Raw genomic sequence first — 26070 nt, 5'->3', positions numbered from 1 at the left:
TGGGATTATTGTGAACCTGAATCCAATGACTGGGGACCTTCTGATAAGAGGAGAGGACAGAGACACAGAGACAAGGCCAGGCAGTTGCTATTGTCCAACTCGTTGCGACCCCACGGACTCCAGCACACCAGGCTTCCCTGTCCATCACCATCTCCCAGAGTTTGCTCAAACTCACGTCCACTGAGTCAGTGATGCCATCCAACCATCTCATCCTTTGTCATCCCCTTCAATCTTTCCCAGCATCAGAGTCTTTTCCAATGAGTCAGCTCTTTGCCTCAGGTGGCCAAATATTGGAGCTTCAGCTTCGGCATCAGTCCTTCCCATGAATATTCAGGACTGATCTCCTTTAGAACTGACTGGTTTGATCTGCTTGCTAGCCAAGGGACTCTCAAGAGTCTTCCCCAGCTTCACAGTTCAAAAGCATCAATTCTTCAGCTCTCAGTCTTCTTTAAGGTCCAACTTATATCCGTATATGACTACTGGGAAAACCGTAGCTTTGACTAGATGGACCTTTGCCAGCAAAGTGATGTCTCTGCTCTTTAATGCGCTGTCTAGGTTTGTCAGAGATTTTCTTTCAAGGAGACAGACAAAGGCAGAGACTGGAGAGATGCAGTTATAGGCCAAGGATGCCAAGGACTCCTGGGTCCTGCCAGAAGCCAGCAGAGGGGCACGTGACAGTCTCTCTCAGGGCTTCTAGAAGGAACTGACTCTACCAACACCTGATTTAGGACTTCTGGCTTCCAGAACTGTAAAAGAATACATTTCTTTCTTTCTTTGGCCACACTGAACACCATTCAGGATCTTAGTTCCCTGACCAGGAATTGAACTTGGGCCTCCTGCAATGGAAGTGCCAAGTCCTAAACCAGTGGACCACAGGGGATTCCTGAGAATAAATATACATGCTCTGAAGCCCCTCAGTCTGTGGTAGCCTGTTATAGCATCCCTAGGAGACTATGCAGCTTCCTTCCCTTCTTTGCACGGCCCTCATTGCTGTTCAGTCGCTAAGTCGTATCTGACTTTTTGTGACCCCATGGACTGCTGCACACCAGGCTTCCCTGTCCCTCACTATCTCCTAGAGTTTGCTCAAACTCGTGTCTATTGAGATGGTGATGCTATGCCTCCTTCTCCTTTTGCCTTCTGTCTTTCCCAGCATCAGGGTCTTTTCCAAAGAGTTGACTTTTCGCATCAGGTGGCCAAAGTATTGGAGCTTCAGCTTCAGCGTCAGTCTTTCCAATGAATATCCAGGGTTGATTTCCTTTAGGATGGACTGGTTGGATCTCCTTGCTGTCCAAGGGACTCTCAAGAGTCTTCTCCAGCACCACAGTGCATGGCCCACCATCTAGGTACTTTGAGTTCAACCCTCTTTAACAGCGGTACATCACCCATATTCCCCAAATCCCTTACCTGGAGTCCTGCTCCCTCTTTTGGACAGAGGCCCTCTGCTCCGCCACTGCCTGGCCAGGGCCTCCTGCTGGCTCTGGGCTTCTCCTGACCCTTCTAAACAAACCATCAGGTTGTGGGGAAGGCAGTCTGGGAGAAGCCAGGAGGTGCCACGTTCAGAGCTCTCAGGCCAATACAGGATCTACACCCAACCCCCTACACCGGGCTCACTTGTGATTCTGTTTATAGTCTCAAAAGAGAAAAACTGTAGAAAGGAGAGGGCTTGGGAGTCTGATGTGACCTGGCCTCCTGAGTCCGTAGATGTGCCCCCAGCTGGAGCGTCCCCTCTCCTCCTCTTGTTTGTTTAGGGGCCCTCTGCTTCTTTCTCTGAAGGTGGTGGGTATTTTTCCAGAACATGAGTACTTCTCCGATGGTTCTCCACCTGGCCAGCCCTGTGGGCATAACCTTCGGCATTAAAAACAGATGTGTCCAGGGCTCAGCTTCACACTCATGTGCTCAGTCCTGTCCGGCTCTTTGCAACCGCATGGACTATAGCCCGCCAGGCTCCTCTGTCCATGAATTTTCCAGGCAACAATGCTGGGGTGGGTTGCCATTTCCTCCTCCAGTGGATCTTCCTGACCCAGGGACTGAACTCGAGTCTCTCGCGTCTCCTGCATTGTCAGGAGCATTCTTTACCACTGAACCACTTGGGAAGTGCTTTTTTCACCTTAGGAACTGAGTCAAAATAATGACTCTCTGTTTTGTTATGTTCCTGCAGATGCTTCTGCTGTGGGTCAGGGTTGAAACCCACTGGCCTACAGGACAGGGTCTTGGCTTGGGTTCCCCAGAAGTAGATTCTTCTTCTTTTTCTTTCTTTTTTTTTTTTTTTTAAACTTTTTGGTCACACCACGTGGCTTGTGGGATCATAGTTCCCTGATCAGGGAACCTGTGCTCCCTGCAGTGGGAGCCTGGTGTCTTAACCACTGGACTGCCAGAGAAGGAGTCACACATTTATTTAGGAAGTGACCCCAGGAGCAAGGAGTGGGGGATGAGGCAGGGGAGGAAGGAAGCCACCAGGGGATGCATGAGAGAGTGGGTTACCACTGCGGGCATCTGGAACTCAGGGAACCAACGTGGATCTTACCTGAGAGGGGGGAGGTGGGCATCTATTCCTTGAAGGCTGCTTCTGCGGCAGGAATTCCCTGACACTTCCACTTGGCCCATGTTCAGGCATATTCCCACAGCCAGGAAGAGAGCCTCAGGCAGCGCTGCATGTATTCTCAGTGATATGCCTGCCAGCATGTAGAGGTGAATGCCCAGGGAACAGGACGAGGTACCAGCGGTGGCAGCTTCAGGTGGACAATAACAAGAAAAGTCATAGCCAACCGGTTGGGATGGCTCCAAGGTGCCGGGTGACCCCTGAGTGAGGACTCACAAGTTTTCTCCAAAGGTCTGCAGCACGGTGGACAGCAAGCTGAGCCACGTACACTGAGCTATGCTGCAGAGGCTGACAAAGGGCACACAGGCTCCGAAAGGAAGAGGCAGCCGGGTGGTCTGGCTCAGTGTCCTTCACTGTCTGCCCCAAGCCTCCCTGCCTGGCTTGAGCCTGTAAAGGCAGCGGGTGCTTTCTCCCAGCCCATCTCGAAGTCATGTCCAAGAGGGCAAGACCCAGGGTGGGAGGGTACCCTCTGTCACCTTCAGAAATCTGGCTTCTGGTTGAGAGAAGCCATGACTGTGCCTTTGGGGAGACCCCCATCTTCTCCTCTCCCCTGTGGCCTAAAATGCCAACCAAGTGCCAGTGTGACCCCTGGAGCTTGTGCACAATCTGCAGGCCATTTCACGCCTGAGTGTGGCTGTGGCTTCTGCCCTGACATTCAAGGTTTTGGTTATTGCCTGAGCATACAGCAGACGTAAGGGTCCAGGAACAAAATGATTTAGATCCCTGCCCTCAGAGATCTCCTTGGCCAGCCTGCCGTGATGCCCAAATTTCCTGCCACCATTTGTCACTCTTCCGCACCAAGGCCCGGACAGCATGTCCTTGTTCAATGCAAATTTGTCACCTAGCTGGAGTTAACACATTAATCCGCCAACACCAATTCATCATCGACTTTCACATTAGTGGCGAGCAAGGCGATGAGGTAATGGAACACTGGACAGGTGAATTTTGATGAGGAAGGAGCAGGAAGGGCAGACTGTGAGTCACAGCTGGTGAGAAATGGCCCTGATCGGGGCTGGGGGGTGGGCTAGGTGAGCAGCAAAGGGGTGGGGGTGGAAGCGGGGAGGCTGGGGCCTGGTTGGACCAGACAAGGACTGGATGGACCAATATAGAGGTTTCCTCTTCTGGAAAGGCCCTCGGGGTCATCCATGTCCTTCTTCGCATGGCCTGAGGCCTTGGGCTCTTCCCAGCCTGGGCCTTCCCTGGCTATGGCTGGCCAAGCTGGTCTGGCAAGGGCCCTTCCTGCCTGAGCAGCATCCTCAGATCCAGGCTTGGTTCTTGCTCGGGGTGCTCACAGGGGCCACTGACCTCTCTCTGCAAAGGCAAACACCTCTCCAGGGTCAAGAAGTGGAAGCAAGGTGGGTGGGGGTGAAGGGAGGACATGCATGCTTTCTGGAGTTGGAAGGAGCCTTAGTGAACCTCACGTGTGCCTGCCAAGTCCCTTCAGTCGTGTCAGACTCTTTGCGACCCTATGGATTGCAGCCTGGCTAGGCTCCTCTGACCATGGGATTCTCCAGGCAAAAATACTGGAGTGGGTTGCCATTTCCTCCTCCAGGGGAATCTTCCTGACCCAGGGATCCAACCCGTGTCTCCTGCGGCTCCTGCATTGCTGGTAGATTCTTTACCGCTGAGCCATGGGGTGGGGTGGGGCAGGGTGAGGGAAACCGAGGAGTCCCCTTGACTTTCAGGTATCACCCGCTGGTTAACGGAAGGTCTGAGACTAGAACCCAACCCACCTGCCCCTGTTTCTGGGCTCAGAGGAAAAGCCTCAGTGTCACAGGCCGTGTTCAAACAAAGGAAGCAAAGGAGAGCTGCTGCAGTCTGTCCAGAGAGGGCCAAAGGATGGGTGAAGGTTGCAAAGCGAAATTGTGGGTGTGAAGGGGCCGATGCAGAAGCCCTGTGGCCGCAGAGGCAGGAGCAGCGACCCGAGGGAGGGCCCTGGCACCGGGCATAAGGGGGCAACCTCCTCCTAGCGCTGACCTCCTCTGTGCTCTGCAGGAGCCCGAAGCAGCCCTCGGCCCTCAGAGCTGGTGGCACCCGGCATGCTTCCGAAAGCGGGGCCTGGGGAAGTTGCAGGGCTGAAAGGGGGCTCGGGGACGCCCGCCAGCCCGCCTTCCCACCCCGGCGCCCCGCCTCGGGCCTGGAGAGCGCGCCGCTGGGCCGCGGCCACGAGGTGGCGCCGGCGCGCCGAGGAAGCGTGGCGGCCGCTCCCGGGCCGCCCCAGCCGCTACTCGGCCGCCTCCTCCGAGGAAACAATGCGGCGCCTCCGGGCGTAACGCAGCGCGGGGCTGGACACCCGACACCCGAGCGCGGGCAGCGGAGAGAGCGGGCGGCAGCGCGGGCGCGCGGCGCCCTCGCCGGGGGCCATGGGCGCGGCGCGGTACGCGGCCGGGAAGCGGCGCGGCGCGGAGGCGCGGGGGGCCGGGGCGCGGGGCCGGGGCCGCCACTAGCCGGCACCGAGGGCGCGGGCCCGGGCGGGCATGAGGGCGCCCGCGGCGGGGAGCCCGTCTGCGCGTCGCGGCGCCGTCCCGCCCTGCGAGAGAGCCCGAGCAGGCAGACGCGCGGCCGGCGGTCTGGGGGCGCGCCGCCTCCCGGCCTCCAGAATGTGAAGGGGGAGGGCGGAGACGCAGAGACGGCCCGGCCAGGCGCCCTCGCCGGCCTCCGGCAGCCGCGCCGCTCCCCGGCCCCTGCCCGCCGAGCCCCCGCCGACCCCGCGGGCCGCGAAGCCGCCGGGCCCCCGCGCCCCCTCCTCGCCTCGCTCGGGCCCGGCTTCGGCCCGCAGAGGGTTCGCTGCCAGGACGTGGCCAGAGCCGAGCTCGGGACCGTCCGGCCCGCCTCGCCCTCGGCTTCTCGCCCGGACAAGTTTGAACAATGATCACAGTCAACCCCGATGGGAAGATAATGGTCAGAAGATGCCTGGTCACCCTGAGACCCTTTCGGTAAAGTTCTTTCCCGTTGGCGCGGGGAGGGCTTTTTCTCCAAGGGGGAGCGGGGTAGGTGGGCGAGGTCAGTCTCTGCGAGGGTACCTGTCCCTAGGGTGTCCCAGTAGCAGAGCGGGGCGGTTTGTGCTTCCACCCTTGATGGTGGCCAGCGGGGCTGGGAAAGGCATGGAGCTGGGGTCCCGGTTCGGGTGGGGAGGGTGTGTGATTCTGGGACGTGTGGACCGAGTTTGGTCTAGATTCGGAGAGGACTCGGGGTGCGAAGGTGGGAAAGGGGGCAGAAATCACCCATGTTGTGGTCCTGGGCCGGGGAAGTTGCCCCAGCCAGGGCGCCCCTTCCCTGCCTCTCCGGTCCTTCCCCACCTCGAGATCGGCCCCATCCCCGCGGCAAAGTTAGCGCTCGGAGCCGGGCGGCATCCCCACCCGGCCGGCCCGCCCACCCCCTCCGCCCGAGCCACCCTCTTTGACCCCGCCTCCTGCTTGCACTCCTTTTCTCTTGGCGGGGTGCTGGCTTCTGCCCCATGGGAGGGCCCCGAGATTGTGGCAAAGACCCCCCACCCCCTTCTACTGGGAATTCGATCCCGGATCGCGGGCCTTGGAGAGATTGGGGCAGGGGCGGCACTGTGGGGAGGAGGGGTGGCCAGAGCGTGGAGGCAGGATGGAAGACAAGACCGACCTCCTACTCCGACCTGGGGGGTCCAGGCCAGGCAGGGCTATGGACTCTGGGGGACTGGCTGGGCTCTGCGGGTCCCACCCCAGGGACCCCCAGAGCCTGGCGGTTCCAGGGCAGCTACCGCTCCTCCCAAGTGCTGTCGGAGCCGGGCCTGCAGCCAGGGTTGGGGGGCTAAGTGATGAGCGCCTAGCAGAATTAGGGTGTCATCTCATCCAGGGGCTGGACGGCGGAGGTCTCGAGGGAGAGAGCTGCGGGACCCGGGGCAGAGAAGGGGGTGGCCTGACTCCAGATGTGGTCACAAGTGGGATTTGAGTGCAGGAGGGAGCCTGTGAGGGTGGGAACTGTACAGGCAGATATGCCTGAAGTTTAGGGTGCAGGAGGGGCTGGATTGGAGCCCCTCCACCCTAGACCTGAGGCGGAGACGGGGGACCCCTCCTATGCTCCCCGCTCCAGATGGGGAGACTGTGGTTCCCACCTCCCATTGCCTCTGCCCCTTGCTCCCGCCCCCCACCCCTGGCCTATTGTGCAGAGTTGAGGAGACAACCTTTAGGGCAACAAGGATCAAGCTGGACCTCCAGTGTCCAGAGGATGCAAAAAGACTACAGACCCGGGGTCCCCAGGGTAGAGCCTTGGGCAGGTGATTGGGCATGTCAAAAGCCCCCACTCCCCTAAAGTTCCCCTGCAAAGCAGGGTGGGAAGCTCTCATCTCTGGAAAGGACTTTGTTCCTTCAGGGAAATCCTCAAATCCCTAGCCAACCGGACAGTCCTCATCCCTGTCTCTCCCACCCAGTGTTGGCCTATCCCTCCAGGCCATGGGAAGCCCAGCCGCTGACCCCAGCTTGGCTGGACATTTCGCAGCACGGTTGAAGGTGGTGGCTGACCACAGCACCATGGACAGCACCAGCTCGCTTAAGCTCCCTCCCTCTGGAGTCCTGCCTCTGTGGCTCTTTCTGGCTGTTTCCTAGAAACAGGATTCAGAGGTGGGATTGCCTAGGTTCCCCTTCCCTCCCCCTCGGGTTATATAATTTCACCTCAGGGTAATCCTAGGCTGCCCAGAGACCCACAGCCACCAGTGAAGTCTTCAAATCCATTTCACATGGTTGAGGGTGGTGGTGTTGTGTTTACAGCTTCCAACCATATCACCTCTATTTGTTCATCCTCCAGGGCAGACTGCTCCTGTTGGTTTTCCCAGAGTCTCTGGCAGGGTCCTTACTCCCTAGTTTCTTCTGGAATGTTGCTTGAATAGATACGAGGGTGGACAAAATCATCTTAATTTGAATCTACTGTAAATGGCTCCAGGATTGGGGTCTGGCAGAGAGAGATGCAGCTGAGGTATTGGGGCTTGAGGTTCTGTGCTAAAGGCCTAGGTACCTTCTCATAGCAGGATTTTGGACCCTGGCAGTCCAGTTCTAAATATGAGCACCCCATAGCTGGGGAAGGGGAGTGGGGAGTGGGGAACAAGAAACTTGGAGAGACCCATCTTTGTCCTCAGGCTGTGGGGACAAACTGCTTTTCTCTAGGATCTTCTTGGATGTCTGACCACCCTCCCCCTACAAGGTCCCTCTGACTGCTAGCCTGAGACCAGCTTGGCTTCATCTTGGGGATCCAAGGGCCAGAGCCCCACCCCCAGGCTTGGTGGAATTCAGTGAGGGGTCTCTGGGAAGTGAGGGAGCTGGGGGAAGCTCCCTTTTCCATCTCTGCTTTGGGGTTTGTTCTGCTCCCCTCTCCGATTTAATCTCTAACGGCTTCCTTTAAATATGGGTTGGGAATTTTGTTGTGCTTTTATTTTCTTCCACAATTATGTGTTTTCTTTAATGGACCAAATTTTAATTAAATACTGCTCTGCCAGTTTCAGATAATGAAGATTAAAATGCATAAAGCAAGTCTTGCACAGAGATACAAACAAATGTGGGGTTGAGGATGGGGGTGGAGGTGGGGGGATGGAGGTCTCTGGCGTGACTTGTGGGGCTCCCCATGGTGAGGCTGGCTCCACCAGAAGTGGGGTTCTTCACCCTGACCTAGAGGGAGGCTGCTCCCCTTTCAGCTCTGCCAGCTCGGCAAGTCCTCAAATAGAGTCAAGGTCCCAGAACAGCTTCCACCTCTGCTGCCCTAAGGCTGGATTGGCCCAGAATGTAGTATAGGAGCCGCAGGAGCCTGGGGCGAGATGTGACGGTGGGTTCCCTACTGGTGTCCCCCAGAGATTCCCTAGTGCCACTTGGCATGTAATCAAGTGCTACGTGCTGAAGTATAAACAGTTGTGTTTTGATCAACTCCCCGGAACACTGTGACAGCACACACTTGTGTGACACTCTTTACACAGGGGTTGACTTACTCTGACCAGTCCGTGGTGCAAGCTCCCATGTGCCTGCCTGGTGAAGCTGTGGGCTAGGGAGAGTCTGGACACAGAGGGTGGCCACATGACCCTGCCCTTCTAGACGTTACCATCTGGTAGTAACGGGCGCCTCCCCTCCACCGCTACCCCCACCCTGAACATGACAAGGCAGTGTTCAAGCGAGCTCATGACTGGTTGTAGCAGCAAGGCCTGTGTGCACAGGAGCTGACCGTGTTCCAGGTGATTGATGGGATCCAGGTGGGTTTTGTCTGGACCAATTACTTGCCCTCTAACTGGCATCGAGTTCTGCTGTCTTCACCTATACCAGTGGTCCTCAAACTTGAACGTGTATCTGGCTGACCAGGAGAACCTATTCAAACATACTGTTTATCCCCCTCCCAGAGTGTGTGATTCCCTAAGCCGGGGACTGGGGCCCAAGAATGAGCATTTCTAATGAGTCCAAGCTGATGTTGATGCTGCTGGCCTGGGGACCACACTGTGAGGCCCTCTGCTGTCAAGGGCCCAGCTTCTGTCTGGAGGCTAGGAGCTGCCCGACCTCACATCTTGTGTGCCTCAGTGTCCTTCGTGGTTTTTTGTGTGTGGCTCATGGTCACTTCTCTTAGTCCAGCTCTCTTTATCCTGTGTGATGGGAGACCTACTGGCCCGGGAGCTCAGCCCCCTGATCTTTTACTCTTCCGTTTATCCATCCCTTCCTCACTCATTCATTCGTAGGAAGCCTTTATGGCATCAGAGTGCGTGTGCTGACCCTCCCTATTGCTCTCCGCAGGCTTTTTGTCCTGGGCATCGGCTTCTTCTCGCTCTGCTTCCTGATGACGTCTCTGGGAGGCCAGTTCTCGGCCCGGCGCCCGGGGGACTCCCCCTTCACCATCCGCACAGAAGGTATCTTGGTGGGGAAAGGGGTGTAGGGGTTTGGGGTCCTTTGAGCCTCACCCTGCAGGAGTCTTTCTGGGGCTCTCTCTTGGGGGTCTGGCCACCTTGGTGGATGTGTGAGTGGTCAGGGCTTTAGCTCTTGACCTGGCTATACTCATCAACCTCCTTCTGGCCCAGGTTCCCAGGTCAGGAAGGGCCTTTGAGCCAGGAGCTCCCCAGCATCACAAGGGGCGGCCTGTGTTGCTCCACTAGTGGGGCAGTTTGGGGTCTCTGGATATGACCCCTGTCTCTCTGAGACACATGCTGTCTGCCCCTTTGGCCCAGGGTGTGGCCACAGCACAGGCGAGACTGGCTGTGGGCTCATGTGTCTTATCTCCAAGCTCTGTGGTTCTTTGTCCCTGCCCACGTGATACTTGTGAGGCAGGGGAATGGAGGTTCAGAGCGTGGGCTCTGGGGACCAGATGGGCTTGGTTTGTACCTGGTTCATCACCTACCAGCTGGGTGCCGTTGGCCAGGTCACTTAACTCACTTGCGGAGAAGGAGAGGCGTGACTGTTTTCAGGGGTCAGATTGGATGAGCTCACGCGGCACGGGGTGTGACCGGGTGATGGTCTGGGAGACCTCCTCCTGAAGGTGGGTCCTGCCCCTCTCCATCCTGCTCAAGGAAGAATGGAGAGCTGTTCAGAAAGTCCTGCTTGGTGTGTCATGGGGGCTCTCCCGGTAACTGTGGGAAGGAGGGACATATTGGGGAAACTGAGGCAAGGGGGAGTTTCTGGAACTGTTCAGGGGGCTGCTCTGTGGACTCTCCCCTTCCCCCCACTTCCCGGGAAGTCTTTGTTTGACATCCACCTTCTCGAATCCCCAGGCCTCATCTTTCTGACTCCCCTCTTCCCAGTGACGGATAAACCCTCCAGCAGGAGGGGTTGTTGTCTGGGGTGGGTGCTCTAAGGGGCACTTACTCTGCCATCTGGTGTCTCCTGTTTAGATTCATCCCTTCAGTTTAACATGCACTTCTCTTAACTTGCAAAAATCTCCCAGCAGGAATTTCACATTTATTAGTCACTCAAACCTGAATGTAAATGAATCTGCCCCTTCTCTGATTCATGGAGGTCCCTCGGTCTCTTTGAGCCTCCGTCTTCTCCTCTGGTAAACGGGGCTAACAATGCCCACTTCCCCATGATTGCATGAGGGGGCATGAAGATAACATAGATGAAGGGTCTTGAGCAGCTTCTGGCAGAGAGTGTGAGCTCTGCAAACATTTACGGGATGTGCTGAGTCTGAGACGCAGGAGAGGATGTTTAGGGAAGAGGACCAAAGAGGTGCTAGGACCTGGAAGCTCTGCGTGGGAGACTCCTGAGGATTGAGATTTGAGGTGGGGGTGAGGCAGTTGTGCAGGTGCCCATGATGGGTAGCTTGGGGACGGGTGGGGGGAGGTTGAGAGTCGGGGGTGGGGTATAAGGAGCGATGTTCAGGCTGTCTGGGGGCCACCCCAGGCAAGGGGGTGTGTCTGTTTGGGTGGGCTGCCTCGGGGCCTTGGGCAAGCTGACCTCTGAAAGGTCAGGGATCCAGGAGGTGGGAATCGGGCTGGAGGAGGGGCGTATGGGTGTGCTCATTGCCCTGAGGGTGGCCCCATCCTGGCAGCGCTCAGAGGACCAGGGCTTGGGGGGTCTTGCTCTGTTCTGTACTATGCACTTTTGCCTGGCATGGGTAGAAGGGGCCCAGCTCCAACCTAGATCTTGTGTCTAAGGGGAGAGCAGAGCTACCAAGGGGAGAGGACTTGCCCAGGGTCCCTCAGTTAGACTAGAGGCATGTGTGTGTGTGTGCACGCGCGTGTGTGTGTGTGTGTGTGTGTGTGTGTTGCACATGTTTAAACTTTCCATCAGAGTATGTGCTGTGTGTGTGCTTAGTCGCTTCAGTCATGTCTGACTCTCTGCGGCCCATGGACTGTAGCCCGCCAGGCTCCTCTGTCCATGGGGAGTCTCCAGGCAAGGATACCAGAGTGGGTTGCCATGCCCTCCTCCTGGGAATCTTCCAGACCCAGGAATTGAACCTAGATTTCCCACACTGCAGGCGGATTGTTTTACCATCTGAGCCACAGGGAAGCCCTTTTCTATCAGAGTATAGTATTCAGAAACTGAACCTGTCTAGGCACTCAGCAACCTAGATCCAGAGACAGAGCATCATCCGTCCCCAGAAGCACCCTCAGGCTTCCTTCCACTTTCCACTTCCCCGCGGACGCTGGGACCTGACATCTAATAACACAGAGGAGCATCGCCTTCAGACTTTATGAGGATGGCACCCTCTGGCAGGTGTTCAGTTGCCTGCACCTTTTTTCTCTCCATATTGCGTTTGTAAGATTCTCCCCTCTCCTGGCGAGTGATTGCCGACACTGCGCAGCATCCATTGTGTGACTACGACACAATGTATTTATCCACTCTGCCCCGGGGCGGACCCTGGGCTGTTTCCAGCTTGGGGTGTTCCTGAATTGCGCTGCTATGAATGTTCCAGCATGTGTCTGTGGTGGATACACATGGGCATTTCTGTCGGGTCCACCGGGGCTGGAGCTGCAGGTCTCCTCTGTGTTGTGACACCAGTTCTCAGACCCAAGTGTATCCAAGTCTTTTCACACCTCCCAGGCCCCCTGGGCTGGGAACTTCCTGCCTGGAATGTGGAAGGAAAGGCTGGGAGGGGAGCTGGACCAGCACGGGGGCCTCTGGGAACCCCAGGGAGGTGATCCCAACCCGGTTCACATCCCAGGTCCCATTGTCCCCTCAGTGTCTTTCATGCCCTTGGTTTGAGCTGATTTGCCTGGGGAGACCCATAGCAGGGACTCGGAAGAGTCCCAAGTTTGCGTTGGGGGTTTAGAATCCTGATTCTGTAAAAGATGTCGCCTCAAAGGAGACCCTGGGCTTAGAGAGGCCCCACAGACAACCTAAGAGGTGCCAGCCAGTCTATCCAGGAGCTGCCCGGGGAAGGATGGGTTGGAAATGGGGACGGTTGGAAGGGGTCTGGAGCGTGAAGTCATGGTGGGGGCTGGGGGTTAGATAGTGTTTATTCTGAGGATCTGTGCAGGCCCAAGGCAGAACTAGAAGAAGGAAGCCCACTCGGGGTTAGAAAAAAAATAGAAAAAATAACTTAGAAAAGCCCTCCGCTGGTAAATAACACCATCTGAGCACAAATAGGGAAGTGACCTGTCTTCTCGCCTGTCAAGCCTGTGAGGGGAGTGCATCCCCACAAGGACATGACTAGGGGAGGGGCAGGGTGCAGGGTTTTCCCTAAAGGCAAGGGAGCCTTCCACTGCCTCTCCCTGGGGAGGCTCTGGGTTCCCCTGGGGGCCAGTTCCTATTTTGTGATGAAGTTCTGTAGTTTGGGGAGAGAAGTGTGACGGACATCTCATTCTCTATTCTGCACACTCATCCTCACATGCAGGGAAGCAGGAGGCTGAGCAGAAGAGACTTGGACCCAGGAGGAGGGCTAACCTAATTCCCTCTTGCTGTGGTTGGGCCCCGCTTGGTGGGAGGGTTTTTTTTTTTTTTTTCCTAATGCTCCCTCTCTAGTCCTCAGGGCGTCCCTGGTGGCTCAGCTGGTAAAGAATCTGCCTGCAGTGCAGGAGACCTGGATTTGATCCCTGGGTTGGGAAGATCCCCTGGAGAAGGGAAGGGCTACCCACTCCAGTATTCTGGCCTGGAGAATTCCATAGACTGTATAGTCCATGGGGTCGCAAAGAGTCAGACACGACTGAGCGGCTTTCACTTCTCCAGTCCTCACTTCACACCCCAGTTCCTCTTTGTCGCCTCCTTTTGTCTTAAGAGGAACTTGCTTCCCTTCTCATGACAGGGGACTTGAACTTGTGTCTGAGGCCTCTCGCCCAAGGTCTCCGCAGATTCCCTCGGGGTCCATGTGGCTGTTCCTGGCTCGCCATCTCATCTGGAAGTAGAGGTCAGAGGCCATCTCCGGGGACAGGGCTGCGGGCTGGAAGTGCTTGATTCAGCTGCTTGTGTGTGCCCAGAGATCTCCCAGTGGACTGGCCCCAGCCAGGATTTGAACCTGGGGAATATCAGAGGCTTCCCTGGTGTCTCAGACGGTAAAGTGTCTGCCTGCCTGCAATGCAGGAGACCCGGGTTCGATCCCTGGGTCGGGAAGATCCTCTGGAGAAGGAAATGGCAACTCACTCCAGTATTCTTGCCTGGAAAATCTCATGGATGGAGCCTGGTAGGCTATAGTCCATGGGGTCGCAGAGTTGGACACGACTGAGCGACTTCACTTCAATATCAGAGGCATAGTGCCTTGCTCTGTAGCTGTCTCTGGCCCAGGATCTCGGTGCTAACGGAGCTTCTCTTCTCAGAGGCTGGCGATGGGTGGGTGTGCCAGGGCCTGCCCTTGTCCCTCACGCTGCCTGGAGCTCCCGTGGCCCCAGCTGGTTTCCTCGGTGGCTGTGTGCAGAGAGATAAATGTGTGCCCTTCTCCAGCTGCACAAGCACCAAGTCACGGCTCCCATGTCGAGTGCCTGGGAGGTCTCTTCCATCTAGCGAGGTGGGGGCTCCTTCAGTTTTCAGGAACCAGTGGCAAAGGGTGGGGGTGGGGAGGAGAAAGGGGACAAGGGCGGACAGGAAGGAGAAAGATAGAGCACACATCGGGGAGGGATGGGGCCTCGGTGGGTGATGAAGCACCCTCGTCAGTAAATGTGAGGCCCCTTTGCATCTCTCAGCATCGCGGCCTTCCTTATTCATGTGGAAATATGGAGGGGACATGTGTGACTTCTGAGATGTGTCGCCAGGGACCTCACATTAAATACATTTCAATTTGACGGATGCTGAGAGGAGGGAGGTGACCTGGGGCAAGGCGTGTCGGGAGCCTGCTCTGCCTGCAGTCCCGGCCGGCGGCATCCAGGGAGCATGTCGCATGGCAGGGCCTGCCTGCCTGACTGACTGTTTGCTTGGCCTGTTTCCCTCCTGGGACCTGCCCCTGCCTCCTGCAGGGCAGAAGACGTGCTCAGTGCCCTGGAGCTCCTTGGAAGCGATGGGTGGGGAGCTTCTGGGGTCCTGCATCATCTCTAGATGCTCAGAGTAGATGCTTGAGCCCCAGGTGCTGGGAGGGTATCTTGTGGTCTTCATCCAGTCTGATGGAGGTGACCTTCAGACTCATCCGAGAGGGGACTCTCTCCTTAGAGCCAGTTTAAAAGCCCTCTGGTCTTCTGGAGTCCCTCTGTTGACATTTTTTTTTTGTTTTTGTGGCCATGCCGCGTGGCATGCTGAATCTTAGTTGCCCGACCAGGAATCAAACCCGTGTCCCCTGCAGTGGAAGCACAGAGTCCTAACCACTGGATCACCAAGGAGGTCCCTCTGTTGACAATTTTAAAGAAGGATGTCTCCGTCCTTCATATGAAGGGCAATCCAGAACCCTCAGGTATCTCCAAGGACTCTAGGGGGCTTATGTCTGTCTCCCTGGACACCTCTTGCTCTGATCTGCTTCTACTGAATTATCCTCCTGGGTATCTCCTGCATTGACCTGTTGGGAAGGACACCCCTTACCCCTAAACTCTCACACACGGGTTGGGGGGATTTGTGGGTGGCGCTCAGACCACTGCTCAGCACAGTGAGCAGATGACAATTCTCTCTTGGGCCCCTGCCTTTTACAGCCCCCTGAAACCCTTCTCCATGGGTCATCCCTTTGGCAATGGAGCATCCCCGTCCTGTCCAGCCCCTCTGAGCCATTGTCCTGCCTTCTGCCCACGTCCCCAGGCCTTGTCCTCTCTCCTGGTCTCCCAGGCTGGCCCGGGAAACTCCAGTCTTCCTAGTTCAATATGCAGAGTCATTTCTCTTTCTCTCTGTCTCATTGCTCTGGGCATCAAGATGATGCTCTGGCCCACCCAGGGATTTAGCAAAACGAAGCAGAGCTCTCTCCCTAAGGAGATTCTGCAGGCTTTTATAGGAACCGTCTTTTCTTTCCCATTACCTCCATTTCTCTGGAGGCAGCTAGGGGAAGAGATGGAATAGGAGTCTTAGCCTCTAGACTCAGACCCTCTCATTTTACTAGAGGGGACACTGAGGCCCAGAGAAGGCAAGTGACCTGTCCCCTCCCCCCACCATCTGGGGGGACAAGCAGGTCTGGAGTCAAGGCCTCTCCTGGGACCTGGTGCTGCCCTCCAGGCTTGGTCCAGCTCCGTCTGGCTCTTTCGACTCTTGCAGTTATTGGCTCCATCAGCTGTTTCGCAGCTTTTGTGATGGGATGGGGGCGGGGTAGGCATTGTCAGTGAGCTCTTGGGAGGGGTGCAGACAGTGAGCTCCGAGGGGAAAAGGACACTTGGGATGAGCCTGGAGAGAGGGCAGCAGTGTGACAGGGCAGGTGGCAGGCCCGAGGCTTTGCAGGGAACGCCACACGGCCCCAGGAGCTGTGACGTGGCTCAGTATTGCTGGAGTGCTGTGTCTGCAGGTTCCAGCTGCCGCCCAAGCTCTGTGGTCCAGTCGGGCCGGAGTGCACGGCCTCAGATAACAGGCTCTGGCTTGAGAGTGTTCCCAGCCGTGGTCTCACTTTCCAGTTTTCAGCTGACTCCTTTGGGGAAGGGGCCACTCAGCCCCTGCTGTGAGCGGTCAGGGCAGCCCAGGAAGGCCAGCCAGGTCGTGCACTGCGCAAGTCCAGGACGTCCGTCGGGTAACCCTGAATATGGGTGGTTCCCATGGGCCTGTGCAAAGCAGCTCCAGGTTCAGTCATCTGATGGGTGACTAGCTGAAATGATAGAAACTCCCCTCTTATTTTACTCTGTGCTCCAAGCACTGGTTGAAAGTGAGGTATTGCATTTGGATGACAGGCTTGGGTGGGAGGTCTCTGGATGAGAGTACTTTCAAAGAGTCAAATGTCCCCAACTCTGTGGAGTTGAAAGAGAGAAGGAGCTATTTATATCTTGCTCGCTAAGGGACTAACTGATTGAGGCCATGAGTAAGCGGGGAGGGGCTGAGTGGTGGGAGAGACCTCACTGTGCTTCATCAAACATTACAGTGAAATTTCCTGATCCCAGTGGAAAAATCCACCCAGTTTTCTGAGAGGGAAGGTGGGGAGACCGTCAGCTCTTTCAGCTACTTAGGTGGGGAGGAGAGGAGACTGTCTTCTTCCTTCTGCCTGATGCTGTTTTTCCAGCACCCAACCCCTCTTCACGTCTCTCCTCTGCTCCCCAGTCCTTCCCCCATCATTCATGCTCGCTCTTTATTTGGAGCCAGGGACTGAGGCTCTCTGAGTAACCTGCAGGCCCCAGCCCCCAAAGGCCTCCCTTCTAGGCTCATGCTGGCTCAGCAAGCAGGGGCACCCAGCCAGAAGGTGACTTGGTATGAGAAGGTGGCCGAAGCCACTGGAATGGGCCTGGCACCAGGGGATACAGGGAGAGGCACAGTGGAAATGTCACAAGTAGCCTGGGTGACAGCTAGCCTCTCTAGGTCCCCCTTTGGCTCAGTCCCAAGCATGGAGCAGAGGAGACTGGCCCCTTCCTGACCCCCTCCCCACTCGACTTCTTGTCTCTGCCTCTGGTTCCCTGTGGCTGGCTGTGATCCCTCTTGCCTGCATCCTGGCACCTTGAACTTGGGTTGCAGATGAAACCTAACGTTTATTGCCTTGAACTGGGGACATTGAGGCTGAGAATATTACGATGATGCCCTTGGCTGCATAGCCACAGGTTGCTGTCAGAGGCAGGTGAGAGCCCAGGTGTCCACTCCAGCCCCTCTGAGTCCACCGGGCCCTGACCCTGGCTTTCTTGAGAAGCGGATGCTAATGGTGCTCAGCCCTCAGAGAATCCCGTCACATTCTGGAGCCGACACTACCACCCCATGGAAAGTACCAGATCATGGCTGTCCCGGGGAGCAGCCCTCAAGCAGTGACTGGCCGGAGGTGGTGTATACATGCTTGGCCCCCTTGCCCCTGCAGGGAGAGAACTGTGAGGCTGCTTCTGCACCCCCTGGTTTCCCCAGGGTGATGACATGCCCTCTCTGGTCTGTCTCCCCTTCCCTGGCTCACTTCTCCATAATGCCCTGCCCTCAAACCTTTATCTGGGGGGTCTGATTCTGGGGATCCCCACCCAAGGTACCCCCTGACAACCTGCCCTCCACCAACAGCCTAGGGAATCCCCGGGAGCATCTGGGTCTCTATGGACCCAGGTCAGTTGGTAACAGAGATTCAGAGCCTGGCCGCTAAGGTTTGCAGGCAGCCTCGGTGGGGGCTGTCATGCCTGGAACTGAGTACCGATGGATGGTTTGGAGGGGCCATTTAAAACCTTCACAGAATTTAATTAAAATGGAAGGTGAGGGCTGCTGTCCCATGCTGACAGGTGTGGTGCTAATGATCAGGAATGATTAGATGGGAAATTGTGGAAAGTCTCAGGCTGGTTAACGAGATCTTGGTTGAAGCACTTCATTTTCATTTAATTTTATTCTTCACGAGGTTTCCTGGCCCCTCAACCCTGGAGTTGATCTCTGGGAACCCAAGGGCTGGCTTGAGAGGACACGTTCATACTGGCTTTCTAGAGTAGGGTCTGGGGGAGTGGATGGGGAAAGGAGGTGGCCAGGGCCCCCACCTCTTTGAACACAGGCTCACAGCCTCTCCTGTGCATCTGAATCACATGAGGAGTAAGCAGAATCAGAGTCTGGGGCCCTAGCCCCTAGAGATCTGAATCAGCAAATCTACACGAGGGCCCAGGAGTCTAGACTTCACCTGGCCAGGAGGTTCAGCTGTGGCTGGGTGGCTGACCGTACTTTTAGAAACCCTGTTCCTCGAGTTCTGTTTGGAAATTGTTGTTGAGGGTCTTTGGGGTTCCTGTCCCACTACTGGGCCTTCCCTGTCATCTCACAGGCCTGAGAGTATCTCTAAAGTTCGATTTTGCAGAAGATGAAAACCGAGGCTCAGAGAGGTTAAAAGATTACCCCAGTGTCACACAGCTGGTAGGGAGCAGGGTGGGCCCAGGGCTCTCTGGATCCCTATCCTGCAGGGGTGGGGGTGGGGCAGGCTCACTCTCCTGGCTCCTTCTCTTTCTTTTTTTTTAAAATTATTTATTTATTTTAATTGGAGGATAATTACAATATTGTGATGGTTTTTGCCATACATCCCTCCTCTTTCTGAAAAGAAGGAAGTGGGGCTGGGGTCTGAGCCACCCCCGACCAGACACCATGTGGTCTCAGGTGGCCTCGGGGCTGCCTGGGCCATGCCTGACTGTGCACCCCCTCTGCCTGCAGTGATGGGTGGGCTGGAGTCCCGTGGTGTCCTCCGCAAGATGAGTGACCTGCTGGAGCTGATGGTGAAGCGCATGGACACGCTGGCCAGGCTGGAGAACAGCAGTGAGCTACATCGGGCCGCCGGTGAGGGGCGTTTTGCCCTGGACAGGTGAGGGGGACCCAGGAGTTGGAGGGGCTCCTGGAGTGAGGGAGGGGCACCTGGAATCGGGGAGGAGTGGTATCCACTATACCAGGGATGGGGCCGGGGATACCGCCTCAGAATGCATTTTACACACACACACACACACACACACACACACACACACACACACGCACACAGAGTAAATGCAAAGTGTGTGGTTTTTGCAAATCTTCCCTAAATGGCTTCCTGTTGTACATTATCTGTGACAATTTTGAGCTCTGTCCGTGTTGACCAGCATGTGTGACTGACGTGGGATGCAGTGGCCTCAGTGGTCATCTGTCTTCCTCCCATGGACCTGAGCCATCTTTGCAAGAAGAATTGCCTGGTTTATGCATTCTAAATATTCCCCCGCTGAGGCCACAATATGCAGAGTTCCCTTAGGGTTTGTGCGGCAGCCCCATGTGCTTCTGCCTGTCCCTGGGAACCCAGGTGGTGGTCTGAGGTGTGAGGTTCTCCTGATCCCCTGAGAATGAGGGGGCATGAAGCCAGGGCTGGCCCAGCTGGGAGTCCTGGCCCCCAGACTCGGATGTGGAGGAGACGAGGCTGCGACCCCACCCATCCCAGGGGACAAGCTGCACTTGACCTTTTATTAATAGATACTGGGCTCTTGATGAGCTGGAGCTGCCCATTGTGTTCTGAAAGTGAAAGTATAAGTCACTAAGTCGCGTCCAACCCTTGTGACCCCCTGGACTGTAGCCCACCAGGCTCCTCTGTCCATGGGATTCTCCAGGCAAGAATACTGGAGTGGGTTGCCGTTCCCATCTCCACCGGACCTTCCCAACCCAGGGGTTGAACCCAGGTCTCCTGCATTGCAGGCAGATTCTTCAGCATCTAAGCCACCAGGGAAGCCCCAATGTGTTCTAACTGCTAAAAAATTAGTTTGAAACCCACACTTTTACACAATTTGGGAGAAGCTATACCTCAGCCAATGTGATTTGCTAAAAGTGTTCTGCTGCTGAAAAATGTGTTTGAAATCCACACTTTTGGACAATTTGTGGGAGAAGCTATACCTCAGCCAATGTGTGGTATGTAAAAGCCGAAGCCATTTCTGAAGTTTGGGATTGGGTAAGATCAAAGGTGAGTGCTGGTCCTTGAGGGATCCCAGCCTGGGGAGCCTGAAGCACAGCCCACTCCTTCGGTCTGGTGGGGGATCCTCGGCCCCATAGGCTGCCTGGGCTGGGCAGCTGGCCCTGGGTCCCTACTTCAGCAGACTTCTGTGACTGCATGTTCTGGGTGACCAGTCAGGCCGGCCAGTATCATCATCCCTGTCCTCATGAAGGTTTCCCTGGTGACTCAGATGGTAAAGAATCCGCCTGCAATGTGGGAAACTTGGGTTTGATCCCTGGGTTGGGAAGACCCCCTGAAGGAGGGCATGGCAACAAGCCCCATGGACAGAGGGGCCTGGCGGGCGACAGTCCATGGAGTTGCAAAGAGTTGGACACGACTGAGTGACTAAGCACAGCCCAGTCCTCTTAATGCGTGACGTTTACTCACAGCTCACCATATCGTGTTGCTGCCGAGAGCTCGTCAATCCCACAGTGCCTTATGGGGGCTTTAATCCTGTAGAGCAGGAAACGGAGGCACAGCGGTGTTTAGGAGCTTGCTCACAGTGGCACAACTGCTGAGGAGCTGGGCCTGGCTCGGGGCTCAGGTCCGCTGGCCCCACCGGAAGCCCACCTCTCTAAATACCGAGCTCTTGGTGGCCGTTCATTAAATATGCATTTTCTTGGGGGTCTGTGTTTATCCCTTTGCAAGATTTTTCAAATCAATTAGTAATAATTCGCGGTTCAGGAGACACAAATCCTTCGTGAGAACTGTGCTCTGATTTTTTTGTTTTGGGAAATGTAGGCACTAAAATTACGTTACTGGATGTAGAGAACAGAGAGGGGCACCGGGGGTGGGGGCTGGTGGGTAGGGAGGGGGATGAATTGGGAGACTGGGATCGACATATATACACTATTGATACTGTGTATAAAATAGAAAACTAATGAGAACCTACTGTAAAGGGCTGGGAGCTCTAGTCAATGTCCTAAGTGATCTAAAAGGGAAGGAAATCCAAAGAAGAGAAGGTATAACTGATTGACCTTGTTGTACAGCAGAAACTGACACAACACTGTAAAGCAACTATGCTCTAATAAAAATTAGTTAATAAATAAATAAAAGTACAGTTCTGGAGCCTGGGATTAAACGCAGTGGTGGGTATGAGGAGCTCGCCAGAATGCCCAGCTCCTGGTGGGAGCTCTTCCCCCTTGGGAAGTTGGGGTCCCTGGTTACGTGCTGTGGCTCTCCAGAGACTGAGCTTCTGACAGAAGAAACTAGAGATCTCTCTGCTCCTGAAATACGTCTTGGCACCATTGAAGTGCCAGGCACTGCTCCCGGTCCTGGGGACACAGCAATGAGCCTTGTCCCCATTCCTGCGGGGAAGACAGACAGTAACTGAGAAAAAGAACGAAATGAGATGATGTAGAGATCCTAAGCCAAGCTCTAAGCATGAGAAAGCAGATGACTGGGAAAGAGGCTATTCACACAGGGTGGTCTGTTAAGGCCCATGGGAATGGGTGATATGTGAGCTCAATTCTGAATGAGCGGGAAGAGCCAGCTACGTGAGGAGCTGGGGGTGGAGAATTTGAGGTAGAGAGAACAGCAAGTACAAAGGCCCTGGGGAAGGAGCAGGTTTAGTATCTTTTAAAAAATATTTATCTGGCCACTCCAGGTCTTAGTTGCCGCATTCGGGACCTTTAGTTGCAGCATATGGGATCCAGTTCCCTGACCAGGGGTTGAACCCCAGGCCCCTGCATTGGGAGTGTGGAGTCTTAGTCACTGGACCATCAGGGAAGTCCCAAGCTTGATGTCTTGAAGGAAAGAAACCAGTGTGAATGTCCACCTGGCAGAGTGGTGGGGGCTGGGAGAGGGCAGTGGGCAGGTGGCCTAGAGCTTTGTCAGTGATGGCAGGTGGCATTGCGTCTTAGAGCTGAGGGGTGTCTCTGGATGAGGAGGGTGTGAGAGGGGAAGAGAGGGGCTGGGGCAGAGACAGGTGGTGATGGTTTAGTCACTAAGTCATTTCCGACTCTTTGCGACCCCATGGACTGTAGCCTGCCAGGCTCCTCTGTCCATGGATTCTCCAGGCAAGAATACTGGAGTGGGTTGGCATGCCCTCCTCCAGGGGGCAGAGACGGGAGATGGAGGCAAAGGTGCTGGGCACCCCTGGACTCCCCCTGGGGTCTGAGGCTGCTTCTTCTCTGTGTGCACAGGGTGACCCTCTCTGCTGCTGCTGTGTCCGCTCTGATTTAGCCCCTTGCCCCACCTCTCATCCTTTCCACTTTCCCAGCTGTGCTCCCCCCTGCCCAGGCTGCAGATCCAGCAGCCTCTGTCCACACTGGTCTGTTCACTAGGGTGAGAGCAGAGAGCCAAGTGCTCCTGGGCTGCTGGGCCTGCCTCCTGGGCCGGGAACGCTACCGCCAGCACACTAGTGTCTCTCCCGTTTCTTCCCGTCCCAGCCCCCCCTCCCTCCCCTGCTCTGCCCTTCATCTCCACCCGCTCCAGCTTCATCCCAGGAAATAGCAACAATCCATCATGACCAGCAGAGCCCATCAAACCCCACAGGCAGAGCCATAAATTTCAGGGACACTATTGCTTCTGGCTTCAGGGAGCGAAGCGGTGGGTGTGTCCAGGGCACACGGAGGCTGCCTGCTCACCCTTCCCATGGGCATGAACACTGCAGTCCTCTCCCCACCCTGACCCCACTCCGGCCTGTCCAGCATGGAGCTGGCAGGTGAGAACCCTGTTGCCTCTGTGTTTCCAGCAAACTCTCAGTTATCTGCACTTGGATTTCTCATTTTGCAATTATCTGTGGCTTCAAAAAGAACAACCTCCACTGCCCCTCTTCTGCCCTTTGGAAGCTTCTCGGCTGTGCCTCCCACTCACGGCTGGTATATCCTTAGGAAAAGCAAATTCACTTTATTCAGCCCAGGAAAACACAATTCAGGTTTATTTGCCGATTTATTGCAAATGGCATCGTATTATGTATCCTAAAACCAAATAGTGATCTCTGAATTTTCTACAAGGCCTCTCTGCAGTGGCAAAGACAGCTGAGATTTCAGGCTGTCTGTATTCGAGCCAGTCTGTATTTGTCGAGTGCCTACTGGGTGCAGGCTCCGGGCTGGGGTGTCAGGAATGGATGGAGGAAACCCAGAAGGCGGAAGTCAGAGTTCTTGTCCTCAAAGAGTGTCAGAACTCCTTAGGAGGAGGGAGCCAGCAACCCCTCCCTGTGGGGAAGGGATAGCAGGAAGGAAGATCCATCAGAATTATCATCTGTGAGTAAGGAGTTGAAGTTTTATTTTTTTTCTCCCCCAATTTTTTTAAAGCTTTATTTAGAAACTCAAAAATGCTCCTGAGGACTTCCCTGGTCATCCAGGGGCTAAGCCTCTGGGTTCCTGAAGCAGGGAGCCCAGGTTCCATCCCTGGTCAGAGAGCTAGATCCCACACGCCACTACTAAAGATCCCGCATACCTCAGTGAAGATCAAGATCAAAGATCCTGTACGCCATCACTAAGACCCGGTGCAGCCAAATAAATAAGTAAATTAATAATAATAATGAAAAGCTTCTAGACATTCTCGGCCGTCTCTGTGCTGGAGGGGCCAAGTGCCAGGAGTGTAGCTTCTGTGTGTGGAGGTGGGGTGTAGGACAGGGGACACACGACCAGTTAAGATGACTTGGGGCGCAGTTTTAAAGGACATGCCCCACTTCTCACAGGCCCTGTGTTGGGTCCAGCCTCTGGATTAGCCCCTTCCTAACACGACAGATCTGGGAGTGTGGCCTCTGGGCTGGGGGAAGCTGGACTGATACGGGGGTGGGGGGAGATGTTGGTGACTGGTTGAGAAAGTCACTCCAGGGCAGACATCTGTCAAATGTGACATAAATGTGAAGGGTTAAACATCCCTAATAGGGACAAAGGTTCTCAGCATCCCACTGTATGCCATTTGTAAGACAGGCCTCAAAACCAGTGACTCAGAAATTAAAAATAAAAGGAAATGTATCCAGGACACACAAACGGAAAGAAAGTGAAGATGGCAATATTTATACCAAACAAAGCAGAATTTGAGGCAAAAGAACATGTAACAGAACAAATAATTCTCCTTCATTATTGATAACAATCCCACGCTTAAGGAACTATTTAACTTATCAAACCTGGAAATATGTTTTAATTATAAGATTTTTATCACTAAGGATGCAGCCAAATAGACGCATGTACTTTTAAGATTCTTCTGAGTCCTACTATTGGGATTTCCCTGGTGGTTCAGTGCTTAAGACTCCGCGAGCTCCCAATGCAGGGGACCCAGGGTTTGATCCCTGGTCGGGGAAACTAGACCCTGCAGGCTGCAGCTAAAGATCCTGCCTGCTGCAATTAAGACCTGGCCCAGCCAAATAAATAAAAGAAATAAAAGTAAATATTAAAAAAGAAATCAGTGGGGAAAAGGTCAATACGGTATGGACACACATGATGGAATAAAATGTAACCACTAAAATTACATTTAAAATATTTAATGGCTGGCAATGTTTTTACTCATCACACAGTCTAAGTAAAAGAGGCAAGAAGCAAGGCATGTATAGCGGGATATCAGTGTGTTTGAAATAAACGTGTGTATTGAGTCGCTTCAGTCCTGTCTGACTCTTGCGACCCCGTGGACTGTAGCCCGCCAGGCTCCTCTGTCCATGGGGTTCTCCAGGCAAGAATTCTGAAGTGGGTTGCCATGCCCTCCTCTAGGGGGTCTTCCCGATCCAGGGATCGAACCCGTGTCTCTCACATCTCCTGCACTGGCAGGTGGGTTCTTTACCACTAGTGCCAGCTTGGGAAGCCCTAAGTAAGACATATGAGATGTTAGAAAAGAAAATCCTCCAGGGAAACACTGGGCTCTGGGGTGGGGATGGGGACTCTGTTCCCCACAGCCTGGCTTTGCCCCACCCATGGGGTACCAGTCCCTTCCCCAAGTGATGAAACTACCGCCCAACTCCAGCTCTGTCCCTATCAACACTGGGAAGACTCTCTTATCTGTCTATCCCAACTCCAGCTCTGTCCCTATCAACATTGGGAAGACTCTCTTATCTGTCTATCCCAACTCCAGCTCTGTCCCTATCAACATTGGGAAGACTCTCTATCTGTCTATCTATCATCTAGCTATCCTGTCTTTCTGATACATACATGTGCATGTATGTATGTATGTATTTCTCAGGGCAGGAGAGAAGGAGTCCTCTCTGCCGTTAACCAGGGAGGGGCAGGCGGGTCCTTGATCACGCGCTGGGAGCACTCTGATGGCATCAGACCTCTGATGGGAGTGAAGAGGGGTGAGCAGAGGAGGAGAGCAGTAAAAAAATGCAGGGAAGACTGGACATCAGGGCTGGGGGTTTCCTGCGTTCTGTGTGGTGTGTGTGAGAGGTAGACAGAGAGACACGCCTGGAGAGAACCCGTCTCCTGTTCGCGGCGCTCGCGCTGCTGCTGCAGCGTTTGTATCTTGGTACATGTGTCTTCAGGCACCTGTGAACGCGGGTCTCTCTGTTTTAAAAGGAAAGCAATCAGTTTTATAATAAAATAACAACTCCCAGCAAGCACGCTGGCCAGCTGCGCAGAAATCAATATCTCATTAATTGAATGCAACCCTCATAAATCATGGGTGGAACTCAAGATTAAACCTCCTTCCTGCGGCTTCCTGGAGCGCTTGTGCTGAGGCCAGGGGACTGAGAACTGGAATCAGTAATGGCCTCATGAGTCCGGGAGGAGGGGCCAAGGCTCAAGGGGGCCTTCTGGGGACCTGGCCTGATGGGAGGTGATGCCTGGAGCCGGTGTCCTGGGGGGAAGTGGCTGCCGGCTGGAGCCAGAGTTCCCTGCTCCGTTCTGGCCTCTGCCTCCTGGCTCTGGGTGGTGGAGGGGCAGAGGGTCCTGAGATCGGTAGGTGGCCTGTGGTGTTGGTTGCTTCTTCAAGGGACCCTGGGCCAGTGCTCAGAGGTTGGCAGCACCAGGGTCAGCGTTGGAGGGCAGCTGGCTCCAGGAAGCCACTTATGCCTGAGCATATTTAACCAATAGCAAAATTATATTTTATGACTGCATTGGCATAAAGATACTTATAGTAACATTACATATTAAAATCTTTTCCTGACCTACAATTTTTTCCTGATGTTTAGGGGAATGGAAACATTTTTGTGGACCCCTAAAAGCACTGTGGGCCCTGACAGTGCACCACCCTGGCCTGAT

At 55.0% G+C, this 26070-nt stretch overlaps 2 protein-coding genes across 2 annotated transcripts in view; both read left to right on the top strand.

The window, feature by feature from the left end:
* The first annotated feature begins 3513 nt into the window (after positions 1-3513).
* LOC138415497 (collagen alpha-2(I) chain-like) lies at positions 3514-5464 on the top strand. Its single transcript, XM_069544112.1, has 3 exons — positions 3514-3518; positions 4595-5337; positions 5379-5464. The coding sequence occupies exons 1-3, from the start codon at positions 3514-3516 to the stop codon at positions 5462-5464; spliced, it is 834 nt and encodes a 277-aa protein (XP_069400213.1).
* MGAT5B (alpha-1,6-mannosylglycoprotein 6-beta-N-acetylglucosaminyltransferase B) overlaps positions 5225-26070 on the top strand; it is a 67835-nt gene continuing 46989 nt past the window's right edge. Inside the window, exons 1-3 of the mRNA XM_069543892.1 lie at positions 5225-5535; positions 9328-9440; positions 18643-18790. Of these exons, the coding sequence (XP_069399993.1) occupies positions 5468-5535; positions 9328-9440; positions 18643-18790 (329 nt within the window). The 5' untranslated portion in view covers positions 5225-5467. The remainder of the gene's footprint in view (positions 5536-9327; positions 9441-18642; positions 18791-26070) is intronic.

The sequence above is a fragment of the Ovis canadensis genome, chromosome 11, assembly GCF_042477335.2.
Source record: "Ovis canadensis isolate MfBH-ARS-UI-01 breed Bighorn chromosome 11, ARS-UI_OviCan_v2, whole genome shotgun sequence".
Classification (NCBI taxonomy): domain Eukaryota; kingdom Metazoa; phylum Chordata; class Mammalia; order Artiodactyla; family Bovidae; genus Ovis; species Ovis canadensis.
This window is presented reverse-complemented; position numbering and strand designations above follow the sequence as displayed.